This window comes from Acipenser ruthenus, chromosome 17 (genome assembly GCF_902713425.1).
Source record: "Acipenser ruthenus chromosome 17, fAciRut3.2 maternal haplotype, whole genome shotgun sequence".
Classification (NCBI taxonomy): domain Eukaryota; kingdom Metazoa; phylum Chordata; class Actinopteri; order Acipenseriformes; family Acipenseridae; genus Acipenser; species Acipenser ruthenus.
Genome location: NC_081205.1, coordinates 24,148,800 through 24,162,189, shown reverse-complemented (window position 1 = coordinate 24,162,189; position 13,390 = coordinate 24,148,800). Strand labels below are relative to the sequence as shown.

General features: G+C 38.8%; 1 protein-coding gene across 3 annotated transcripts in view; it reads left to right on the top strand.

The window, feature by feature from the left end:
- Window positions 1-13,390, top strand: part of LOC117423043 (ubiquitin carboxyl-terminal hydrolase 13-like) — a 40,970-nt gene that overhangs the window by 2,889 nt on the left and 24,691 nt on the right. For 2 of the 3 annotated variants that reach the window (XM_034038399.3, XM_034038397.3), the window contains exons 2-10: window positions 1,904-2,029; window positions 4,822-4,882; window positions 6,760-6,881; window positions 7,907-8,049; window positions 8,956-9,140; window positions 10,398-10,492; window positions 10,758-10,945; window positions 11,410-11,481; window positions 12,536-12,629. In XM_034038399.3, the coding sequence (XP_033894290.3) occupies window positions 1,904-2,029; window positions 4,822-4,882; window positions 6,760-6,881; window positions 7,907-8,049; window positions 8,956-9,140; window positions 10,398-10,492; window positions 10,758-10,945; window positions 11,410-11,481; window positions 12,536-12,629 (1,086 nt within the window). The remainder of the gene's footprint in view (window positions 1-1,903; window positions 2,030-4,821; window positions 4,883-6,759; window positions 6,882-7,906; window positions 8,050-8,955; window positions 9,141-10,397; window positions 10,493-10,757; window positions 10,946-11,409; window positions 11,482-12,535; window positions 12,630-13,390) is intronic. The other variant, XM_034038398.3, reaches the window with a different exon arrangement.

Below are 13,390 nucleotides of genomic sequence, written 5' to 3'. Positions count from 1 at the left end.
TTAATAATCGCCTTGACCCTGCAGATACCCCCACTTTATTATAGTGTTTAGATAGGCATTGTTGTTTTATACAAGGATGTTGGGTGACCAAAACAGATGGTGCTTCTCTACTCAAAGGTTTATAATTGTCTCGTGCCCGGTCTTGTCCTAAGAGGTAGTCCTTAATACATTTTTTTGGAAACCTCTTGGTGAAAAAGAGATGCTGTGCTTTATAAGCTATTGGTGTTCACTTTTACTTTGGTGTGTTCAGTTGACCCTGTGTCTAAAGGTATAAGACTGCCATACGGTTACCAGACATTATCCAATATAACATTCATGTGGATTTATGTATGTTAGAGACTTGGGCTTCGTGTACAACCTACTGTAGTGTAAGGTCTGACTGCATCCGAAGGCTTATATATTTATAAACTTTGTTGAGTGTCCGACACAATAACATAACCAGGAGCACTTGGAAATCTTGCTTGCTTAATTCCACCTTCAATGTGATGGTAACTGGTGTATGGGATAACAGTGCCAGTACCAGCCACATGCTAAGCAATCTCTGCCATACAATTTAAAGCATACAGTACGTGACAACCAACTGACGACAAATGTTTCTATGTTGTGTCTTCAGTAGGACACTATTGTCGTAAACAAACACTGTCTGAAAACGAATGAACTTACTCTGCTGTGACTTGTTTGACAGATAAACTGTACAGTTTATATAGCTGTACTTCTCAGCATTGAGGAGACCATTAATTCTGACCAAATCCCCAACTCCATTTGCAGAAATGCAGCCCCAAACTTGCAAGGAACCTCCACCATGCTTCACCGTTGCCTGCAGACACTCATTCATGTACCGCTCTCCAGCCCTTCGGCGAACAAACTGCCTTCTGCTACAGCCAAATATTTCAAATTTTGACTCATCAGTCCAGAGCACCTGCTGCCATTTTTCTGCACCCCAGTTCCTGTGTTTTCGTGCATAGTTGAGTCGCTTGGCCTTGTTTCCACGTCGGACGTATGGCTTTTTGGCCGCAAGTCTTCCATGAAGGCCACTTCTGACCAGACTTCTCCGGACAGTAGATGGGTGTACCAGGGTCCCACTGTTTTCTGCCAATTCTGAGCTGATGGCACTGCTGGACATCTTCCGATTGTGAAGGGAACTAAGCATGATGTGTCTTTCATCTGCTGCAGTAAGTTTCCTTGGCCGACCACTGCGTCTACGGTCCTCAACGTTGCCCGTTTCTTTGTGCTTCTTCAAAAGAGCTTGGACAGCACATCTGGAAACCCCTGTCTGCCTTGAAATTTCTGCCTGGGAGAGACCTTGCTGATGCAGTATAACTACCTTGTGTCTTGTTGCTGTGCTCAGTCTTGCCATGGTGTATGACTTTTGACAGTAAACTGTCTTCAGCAACCTCACCTTGTTAGCTGAGTTTGGCTGTTCCTCACCCATTTTTATTCCTCCTACACAGCTGTTTCTGTTTCAGTTAATGATTGTGTTTCAACCTACATATTGAACTGATGATCATTAGCACCTGTTTGGTATAATTGTTTAATCATACATCTGACTATATGCCTACAAAATCCCTGACTTTGTGCAAGTGTACCTAGAAGAATTGATGCTGTTTTGAAGGCAAAGGGTGGTCACACCAAATATGGATTTGATTTAGATTTTTCTTCTGTTCACTCACTTTGCATTTAGTTAATTGATAAATATAATCTATTAACATGTCTATTTTTGAAAGCATTCTTACTTTACAGCATTTTTTCACACCTGCTTAAAACTTTTGCACAGTACAGTATGTATGTATGTATGTATGTATGCATGTATGTATCATTTTTGATGTTGTTTTGTACTTGTTTGTTTGAAATCTAAATAAAAAATGATTCACAAAGATTAACATAACCTTTTCCTGTCTCCTAGGAATCGGAAGGTGGCCTGTATGTGTGCATGAACACTTTTCTAGGATTTGGACGGGAACATGTTGAAAGACACTATCGAAAAACAGGCCAGTGTGTGTACATGCATCTGAAACGCACCATGAAAGAGGTGAGCAAAACAGCAACCATCCTTTTATTTCAGTTTGAACTGTTTGGTCCCTATTCACAAACCTTTAGGAAGAGTTGAAGAAAATTATTTAAGAGGTAAACAGTCCCAGAAGAAAAACGAGAAATAAACTCTCTTAAACAGTTGAAAACATAAAAAATATAGTTAATCTAAGGTCAAAGTGAAAAAAAAATATATTAATTTTAAAATTGTAGACAAAAAATGTTTTACCCATAGAATAAAGTGTTATAGTTATATTCTACTTTCAGGCAATTACATTGTACAGTGTATTATATTGTCACAGCTGTTTGATCCAATCCTGGTTTTACCATGAGTTTAATAAGACATACAGTACCTGCACTTTTTACCTATACACTGTGGCTAATCACGCATGTATTAAAACTGGAATGGGTGAAACTGCTAAGCAATAGGAATCTTATTTCCATCCCTGTTGCATGTAAAAGCCTAAATTGGCCTTCCCTAAAAGGTATAGTCCCTTATGTGTTTAATATTGGGACGAATCCTTCTGCATTTCAATGCCTGAGTCTGGTTTCCGGAGTTTCTCTCATAAGGCAACTAGTATTAAAATGTCCCAGCATTACCCCCTCAGTTTCTCAATGTGTTGACACTAAACCAGGAATCCACTGTCAATGTCTTATTGACAGAGATGCTGGTCATGCAGCTGTCTAGACTTCTAGATGGACTTCCGGCATTACAACATTTTAAAATTAACCACCCCCTAATCAGAAAGGTATATGGACATTCTAGGTAGAAGTTGAAGACAGGGTACCATTTATTTTGATATGCTTGCTTATTCCACAAACAGTAAGTGAACAGTGAAATCTTTACTCTTTCTAATCTTTTCTGTCCCACATCATAGCTTTTGAGAAAGTGCCCTTTTCTGATAGACAGAAGCTGTCTGCCACTTATGGTTGACAGCATGACGCAGGGTTTTTGAAGCGTTCGGTTTGCTAGGCCTTGGGTGTCGAATGCACCTTTCTGATTGTGTAAATGTTTCTGGACTTCATCAGACCATTTCTACTTTTACCATCTCAAAAACACTTTTTTTAACTTTAATTGACCTCCTGTGTTTAATACAGGGGTGTCCAACCACGGTCATGGAGGGCCAGGATTCTTCAACAATTGCATCGGATATGCTTGCTGAATTTACAAATATCATTGGAATTTGTTTTTGTTAAGACTCTGGCGTTAAACAATTTAAATTCTTGGCCTCGTTTTCCAAACTGCTAAGTAAACTCTTCCCTGGTGTTAAGAAGGATGTTTTATGAATATAGCTTATATTCCCGTCCCTTGGAATTATTTTTCCGGAGCTATTCGAAAACGGAGTCGCTCACTGTACAGTTCAAGATGTTGGATTGACTTCTTTCCAGTAACCAGGATGGATGATCACACACCAGTGATGTTACCGTCTTAGTTCTGGTCACAGGCATAGCTGGCAGACCAGACACATCCATCATTCATTAACATGTTGCAACGACAACTTGACAACTTAATGTATCTTTCGCTCGCTTGAGCTGAAGCTTTGTGACATGTCTGTAGTGTTTTCCCTTTGTTTCTCCACATTGATACTGTTGAAATGGATGGGAATAAGTCCATTGATATGTGGTTTTATTTACTTTGGTATCTGTATGATGTTTGCAATTCTCTCTGAACACATTTGAAATATCCTTACTATTGGATGTGGACATCTAGGCGACTGTCCAGTTTTTCCTTTCATAACACCAATGCTAAAAATTAATACAAAATAGGTAGATAATTATTAGTTTTGCTCAAATTTTTGCACCAAAAAAAAAACAAAACAAAAAAAAACTGAGCAAGTAGTTATGACATGGTTCAATTAGCAGCTCCCTGCGTTATGAAACGAGTAGGAGAGATAATACATTCTCACCACCTTACGTAGTTCTGCTTTTTAACTAGTAAAACGTGTGCTTTCATGAAAGGGGTTAGAAGGTGTATGCTTAAAAACAGCATACTGCTTTTTTTCCTGTGTAACCAGCAATGTACCATAACAAAACTGTAAACCCTTTGCAACTGTAAATTTCAAGAACTGTGAAACTATATAAATTATCTCAAATGTAAACATCTAACATTACGTACATCCAGCTGTTCATCATTATGATGCAGAGCACTCTCCATTGCCTCACCAAGTTTTTTTTTCCAAAGCTGCAGAGTTTGTACAGGTTTTGAAACAGCGGTTAGCAAACTACAGTTGCTCAGACTGCAGACCGAACAACTCATTTGACCCCTATCATTATATTCCAGCCATGGGTAAAGCCAGTTTCCTGAAAATCTACCTTTTTTTAAATATTCCCTTTACTGACATCGATTATTTTTGCTGTTGCATCACTAAGGCTGTATTTAAGCCTCTAAAGTCTAATCTATTAGTCAGTGGAGTGTGACTGAGTTTAATAAAAAAAATATCCTGAATAGTTTTTTTTTGGCAAATTACCCTTTGTATTATTTTCATTATAAAAAGTATGTTGTTTTTAAATTGGATTTTTTATATCATTTTATTTTTATTTGTGTTTGTTTGAATTACTATTTCATCAACATAATATTATTATTATGTTGATGAAATATTATTATTATTATTATCAAATAAGAAAGGCTCCTATGGACAAGATCACTGCAGGTTTTTCTGATTCGGTATAAAGAAGTCAAGCAATGCGAGTGTTAGATGTGATTGACATCCTTTCATCGCAACAAAAAAAACAGTCTAAGTTGCTTGATTTTGAGCGTTTCTGAATGTAAATCATGTCTGTTTGAATTCACAGAAAGCCACAGGCGCCTCAGGGGGAGCTATACCAAGAAGAAAAAATGGAAAAGTATTTTTAGGTGAGTTTTTCTATTACCACTAACCCCATTAAACTGACAAAACTTGGTATGGGCCTTCCGTAATCCCTCGAGGATGTCATTATCTTGGTAACAGAACTCACAGCCATAGAGATACAGGGAGCTGGGAGGCAGTGCGCTGGGCTGTTTAAACACTCAGTCATAGAGATACAGGGAGTTGGGAGGCAGTGCGCTGGGCTGTTTAAACACTCAGTCATAGAGATACAGGGAGTTGGGAGGCAGTGCGCTGGGCTGTTTAAACACTCAGTCGTAGAGATACAGGGAGCTGGGAGGCAGTGCACTGGACTATTTAAACACTCAGTCATAGAGATACAGGGAGCAGAGAGGCAGTGGGCTGGGCTGTTTAACCTCACAACCATAGGTAAAATTGTAAACTGAAATCTGTGTTGAATATTTAATTAGGTGTCTCCATTTTTCAGTTACACGCCTACTGTGTTTACACTTTCAATTCTGACCTATGCCGGCTTAGAGTCGGCTGGCTCTAAAGATTCTGTTTAGTTTACACTTTCCTAGCTTTTGCACACATAACCCCTCAACCGGTTAACATACATATATTCACTAATGGAATAGAGAGCTCTGATTGGCTCAGATTGTTATACTGATACCATGATGCATTGTGTGTAGAATGTGTACCCTGAAAACTGATTTGAAAACCTGCATACTTTGGTTATCTAAAGATCGAAATGGCTGAATACTGGACCGATTAGTGGCCTTTGGAACTATTTACCTACCTAAACTATTCAGCAGAATGACTCGTACACTATTTCTAGCATACAATTGCTACACATTTACCACACAAGTTTCATACATGTACAATTTATAACTTTTTTCTAAATTAACTTTCATCATAGCTGAGGTGTTGGTACAGTAAGGCCTTGCAGCGATTTGTGTCACAAGTGGCTCTGTCATGTCTGTGGCTGGACGAGATGATAAGTCACCTCTTGTCTGCTGCTATCCAGAGAGTGCTGGATTCCCATGTGGTGAACCGGTTCCTCCCTCCCTGGCATCTAATTATAACTTATTTATCTGTATATTCCGTTAGTAACTGTTCTAAATCTAAAGTGGAGCATGCCCAGTCCAGCCTCAAGGCCTGCTCTCTTTTCTCGCCTGTGGGAGATGGTTTACAGTGGTGGGCCATGCTGCCTGGAGCTTGTGCCCACAGCTGCTGGTTTCTGTCAGGCCTGACTCCTGACTGACACACTTTTACTGTTGGTCGGGTGACGTCTATACTGGGACAGATGGCGTTCACCCTGCTGACTGTAGCTCAAATTAACAACGTGGCTTCTTCCTCCTTTAGGAAGGGTGGGTATTTTGTATCAGGGCTGCCTTCCCCCTAAAACAAACCCCCCTGCGCTTATCCGATGACTAGGCCTGCTTAATTGTGATCATGACACAGCTTTAGCTGTTGTTTGAGAGTTGAATTCCTTTATGTGTTTTAATGTTAATCCAAAGCTCATAAGCAAGATGTCATACTGGTTTGTGTTTCATAGAAACGGTGACTAAGACATCAGTGTAAATATTGTTTCAAATTTAGCATGACGATGAGCGCACAGGGTTGTGACCTTCCTCTGGACAAGGCCACAAGTACAAGAAGGCAGATTCAGAAAGCATTTGGGTTTGGACCCAAAATAAATGGGTTCTCGTTCTATATGATTCCTATCACTAATCTTAAGAAAGGGCATGCTTATTGCCCCAACAAGTCCCCCCCTTTTTATTAGCTTTTTAGATGTCAGTAATCTGATCCAACTTAATCTGATCCATTTAATCTGTTTCTTCTGTTGTAATGTCTACAGGCTTCCTGTAGCAAGAGCACTTTAAGATATCTGAAAGATGTACTAAATCATTCTTATTTTTTTCAGATTTAGATCTGAACTGCGACTTTAATGGGGACGATTACGAATACGAAGACGAAGCCAGACTTGTCATATTTCCAGACCACTACGAGATCCCCTTACCAAATATTGAAGAGTTGCCTGCACTGGTCAGTGAGTGTGTGCTAATGCTCCATTGTCATGCATGCCAAGGTTTGTTGAAGGATATATTAAAGATGCATGCAGGTATGCAGTGGAACAACTGAAAAGGGATTTTAACTGAACAAAGGCATATATTGTGGCCAGCAAACAAAAAAAAATCACAATTTAATAGCCAAGGCAATTAATGCATGTGTAGCGACCCAAAATAATTAGGTTCAGACAATATAAATCAGACACTTATAATGCTGGAATAGTCAAAACTAAGGAATACAAAAGTTACATTATAAATATCACAGCCAATATTGAAATGAAATGTAATACCACTGTTTGTCTTTCTGTCTCTAACCAAGTGTCCCTCTGTTTACCTGGCTTGAACCAATCAAATAATTACTTGAACCACATGTGGCGTATCACTCAGCTTGCTGGATAAAGCTTCTGCCAAACTATCTCAGTCAGCTGTTTTATTCTTGGTTATCTTGAACTCTGTAACACATTGTGGTTCAGGCCACCTGCTTTTAAATTAAACTGAAAAAATAAATAAAACAAAAAAAACATCTAAACATATTTGGCATATTTGAGTATCCAAGGTGACGGGTTCATGCAACATTTGTGTCTCTATTATTGTGTAAAACAATTTGATGAGGTTAACAGGCAGATGAGGTGCACAGTGGGCCACATTCCCAGGTGAGCAAAGAGTTGAATCATGTGTACTGTATGTGTGGCATGGGAGTCTGACTCTGGTGGTGCAGAGCTTTCTTTAAACATGAGTACAAATATACTTGAAAGCCACTTCCTCAATTACTGATGTCTACACATGTTATCAAATGGGCTAACTCATAAATTGACTAAAGGTTATTCTGTTTCTGCAACTCTGCAAAAAAAGCAAACAGCTGCGAATGAAGTGAGACAACCAAGATGCTTATTTTGGTGCTAGGATTGAAATCGGTTCTGAATTGTACGCCTTTGTGTCCAAGCCAGTCCCTGAATAGCCAGCTGGGTTTCACTGAAATGAGTTTGACTCTGCTCTCCCCAGGTGACTATAGCGTGCGATGCAGTACTCAATGCTAAATCCCCCTATAGAAGGCAGGAGCCTGATTCGTGGGATGATGAAGTTCAGGTCTCAAAACATGCCAGCAGCTTAAGACAGCTGGACAACGGGGTCAGAATACCACCCAGGTATTGTAACACATGGCTTGGGGCAGAGGCAAGGGTCATTAAATATTAGTTTCAGAATCTCTGGTTTTATATTTCATATTGGAGTTCACGTAAGTGATAACAAAGTTCCCTCACTCCGGCTGCAGCATTTGCATTAATCTTTACTATCTCTAGGCTTCTTTCTTTGGTAAGCTAATTTTTCTTGGCTAATACTAACACACTGAAAACTCTTCTTATAAATAGCTGGATAGATAATTAACCAGCCACTTTAATTCGTGTCATTAACACATACAATAGGGATCCCATCAAAATAATTATTAGGTTTTTTTAGGTTCAAATTTGTAAATAGTATTTCATTATTAATTATATTTATTTGACATTGGCCAGATGTATATATATTTTTTTTTTGGCATGCAATTTAGTGTTATTCACATCATATATACAACTATTGGTATTGAAACATATTGAACAATAACCATCTGTAATACCAAGAATGCACCCTGTCATAACTCGGTGTCAATATGTTTTTTAGAAATTAAGTTGTTACTAAAGTGACTATTGATTGACTTTTTTCACTGTTAACAGAATTATATTAAATAATACATGGACTCGACTCACTGATGGGACTGAACAGTGGTGGTTTAATAAGACTGACATGTGCTTATTCAAGTTGCCACAACCATTCCCTTTATTGTTACTGTTCTGGAGTTTAAGATAATAAGAACTGCTGGACACTTAATCAAGGAGACTATTAATAATACGGGAGTAATAAAAAGAAGCTGGTTCTAAAAATACAGTCTTTGTCCCTGTGTTTAATTTCACATCACCAGTATGAAAGTCAATAAAAGGTGCCCAGTTTCACGTGATCTGCAACAAAGTGAAATCTGATGAAATCTTTCTCTCCCCCTCAATGGCGCCACCTTGCAGTGGCTGGAAATGCTCCAAGTGCGAGCTTCGGGAGAACCTGTGGGTGAACCTGACTGACGGCTCGGTCCTGTGTGGGAAGTGGTTCTTCGACGGCAATGGAGGAAACGGGCACGCTCTGGAGCACTACCGGGAAACAAACTACCCCCTGGCCGTCAAACTGGGAACCATCACCCCTGATGGAGCAGGTCGGTACTTCACTTGTTCGGTATGTAACTTGAAATCCGTGCTCCAGACAACACTTGAGGATTAAGACAATAACAAAATCATAAAACCAGCCAAATAAGGACTTGAAGGACTTTTTTTTATACTATTATTCTTCCAAAGATTTTGTTTGAATGAGCACCATTTCACTGTTTTTTTGTAATTTCTTTACTGATTAGGTGGTCTAAAACGAATTCACAGTACAGTTTAGAGACCCGGAACAATTATTACATTTTTAAATGTTTTGTTACAATACATTTAGACATTTTGAAGGCTTTTTAAAGTTGAATTCAAAGCTCTGTCTAACCAGTGTACTTCTAACAGCTAGTAGATTATGTTTATTAATCTCTTGATTCATAGTTTATAAAATGAAATTTATAATTAAAGTTCGGGAGGAGGGGCATGCACCAATCTCTGCATCACCAAATTGAATCATTCAATTTACACGTCAGCAATTAACTCCTGCTAGCATTATAAATCCCCTTTCCACTTACCCCTTGTATGCGTTTTGATTCATTTGTAACCCACCACCTTCCCCCATCTCCACCTCTTAAAATGTGTTCAATTGGGGGGGTCTCTGCCTCGTCCTCACGGCCAGGCGTGAGTCCTCAATCCAAGTTAGGTTTGATAACAAATTAATGTTTTCTACGGAAATGTTTTTGTTTACAGCTATCGCATACATCACATTTCTTTTAAATAAATAGTTTAAATCAAATAAATTTGTGTGATTGGTGTTTTGTCACGAACTACTGAAATGACATTTAGGAAAATGTGGATCTGCTTAAGAAGCTAGCCTGGGCACCATAAAGCAGAGGGTTTCAACCCTGGTCCTTGAGTAACCCTAGTGGTCCAGGTTTGTATTTAGTTTTGTTGTATTGTTTTCCACCTACAGACAGCCTCTTGGACTTTAAACAGTGTTTACAGTAACTGTGGTGACTGCTGGAGAGTCTTCTGTTCATTAACTGACTACAGATTACCAGACTATAAATTAAAAAAGAACTGGTGTGAAACATAAACCTGGAATGCTGGGAGGCACTGGAGGATTAGAGTTGAAAACCACTGCACCAGTATTATATCACCCATACTTCCATAAACTTATTAGAGACTGTAGACAAACATTTCAACTAATGCCTTCATCAGCCAAATCATTAGTGTACACTGATGCAGAGAAGTGTCAGCATAATAGGACATGCTTAAAAGGACATGGTTGATTAAAGCATGCGCTGGTATTTTCTTTATAGACGTGTATTCGTTTGATGAAGAGGAGGCAGTACTTGACCCACATTTAGCAGAACACTTGTCACACTTTGGGATAGATATGCTTCAGATGCAAAAGGTAAGGAACCTTTGTTTTTCTCTAGGAACTTTATTCATACTTTTAAGTTTTTTTTTGTGTTTTTTTTTTAACCAGTACATTTTTACCAGAAATCCTTATGGAGATGTTGAAGTCGACCAAAAATGAGCATGCTAGTACTGCAGACGAATATATTGCGATAACAAATTATTAAATTTAATAACAGCCCACAATCTGCAGTAATATCCCACCCTCATTTTACAAGGGAAAACTAGGTGTCCACTCTATATTGCTGTTTTCTGCGCAGACAGAGAACGGCTTCACAGACAATGATGTCAGCCCGCGGATCAGTGAGTGGGAGGTGATCCAGGAATCAGGGTCGAAGCTCAAACCTGTGTACGGCTCCGGTTACACTGGTATCAAGAACCTGGGGAACAGCTGCTACCTCGGAACCACCATGCAGGTCCTCTTCAGCATCCCTGAATTCCAGCGAGCGTGAGTGCGGCAGAAAAAAGGTTATCCTGGGATTACTCCCCCAGGTGGCTTTAAATCCAGCTGTGACTTATCCCCATGGGGTTTAGGTTGATCAAATGAAACCCGGGGACATATTTTCAAAGCGTTTCCTCCATTCTTTAATTGACTTCTATTTTTTGAAAGGAGAAATAAATCATGTTGATGTTACTCAATGAAAAACAAAACACACTGTCTTGAGTCTTTAAGAGGACATGAAATATATAACTTAGTTGTTTTGTTCTAGTTTTGTAAAATGAAAAGGTGAGTTAATTAAAGACTGTCGTAAACGCTTTGGAAATATGGCCCTTAGTTTCTTAAAAGTTTTCTATTGATTAAGTAACAATTTGAAATACTGTTACAGGCTTTTTTTGTGATAATGACAGGTATATAGATGTATCTTTTTGTGATAAATTAAATAAAGTCCATTCTCCTCCCGATTTTTACAGGTATGTTGGCAATCTCCAGCGGATATTTGACTATTCACCTCTTGATCCCACACAGGATTTCAGCACGCAGATGTAAGTGTTGATTTGCAGCTTTGTTTATGAGTAGGGCCCTGTGAAATTTACAGGAGGATTAGAACGACAGGACTAACCTGCAGTTCAGTCCTGAACCTCCAGATGTCTGTGTAGCCACTCCAGCTAAACTGATCTAAAGAATAATTAATTAATCAACACATTACATTCTGGATGATTAGAAAATACCCCCTAATTACGAGGGACAATTATGGCCATTCTAGAAGTCGATGTGTTTTAAGAAAACGCTTACCTCGAGACTTGCTGTCTTAGATGGATGCACCAACAAAATCAAAAAGCATTTCTTTGAGAGATTGCACTCAGCAATATCCACCCGGTGTCTCAACTCTCCCTGATTGCAACGCATGATAAGGGACTAGTGGATATTGTACAGTGGTTTGAAAGCCGTAGTGTTAGAGCAATACATCAAACATATAGTAAAGCTGCAGAATTAATAAATACATACCGAGCACTGGCACAAGAGCTGCACAGCACAGATGCCAGTATAAACAAACAGTGTGTTAAAACTTTCCCCAAAGTTAAAATAGTATTGAAAAAACCTTTTAAAATCCTGTTATACGTATTCAGTAGCCATCTACAGTATTCTGTTTATTAATCTGCTAATACATGCTTTGTAGTAGTGGGATGAGCAATTCAAATGGTTAAAGTAATGTAATGGGATGATTGTTTAATGATTGCTCATTACGTGGCTTACTGTGGAGGCTATATCGCCATCGTGTGGCTAGAGGACTAAATTACAGGTTAAAAAACAAGCTGTAAAAAACGCAGGGCCCTATTTATGAGGAATGCTGGGATTAATACAGATTAATTAAAGCCATCGGGGCACACATCATCATACCATCGTACATTTCATCCTGAGTTAAACCACTGAACAGTTTATGGTAGTTTTTAATTAAATAAAAAGTATGACTTGATGAATTCCAGCACAGTTGAAAGGTTTCAGTTTTGGGGGTTGAGCCATGCTGAAACAGCACTGAAATGGGAATGGTGCAGACAGTGTGGAGTCTCACATCCTGACGTCTGTTTTTCTCTGCAGGGCAAAGCTGGGCCATGGTCTTCTTTCAGGCCAGTACTCCAAACCACCAGTGAAATCAGAGCTCATTGAACAGGTGATGAAAGAAGAACACAAGGTATTTGGCTGAGCATGTGAAAGTGTGATATCTAGGTTTAACAGTGATGAAAGCTTATAGTAAGTCCGGTCTGCAGGCTGTGATTCTTACATAACAGAAGAAACAACGTTAAACCCAAGAATGTGAGTGCTCTGTTTATATCAACCTTAACAGCAATGTATGGCATTGTTTTCAGCCACAAACACTTAATCCTGCAGCTCCAGTGCCTTTAAACAACAGAAACTAATAAATAACGTCGCTCTTGCTGGGATTAAATCAAATGCATGTAGAAATATACAGGGAGACCATGAAGTCACTCAACCTCTTTGAAATGCTGCTGTTGTAAACCCATATCCGACCTGAAGGACTACCGCTAATGTAAGATGGCCATATGGCCATTTTAAGAAGTTAAATTAACACTGCACAATGAATATATTTTGATATGACATGATCTTTGAATCATGTCAAGATCCCGTCTTTCTGTTGGACAGTGTTATTAATGAAAATGAAAACCCTGTGATTAAATGAAAGTGATGCCTTAGTTTTAACACTGCACTTAGTTTTTGGAAATACAGTACATTATGGAAAACTCCTATCCCACCCGTATTGCTTTTGCTGTTTAGTGTCATTATATATTTTTTAGGCCTAGATATCATGCGGCATCCTGTTTATGTTGCTTGTATGTTGTAAGGTTTGCTTTGCCTTTACTTAAATTTGGTAGTTTTTTTTGCAGTTTATCAAACTTTAACAATATTTGTACTATGCTTTTAATAAACTTTCAC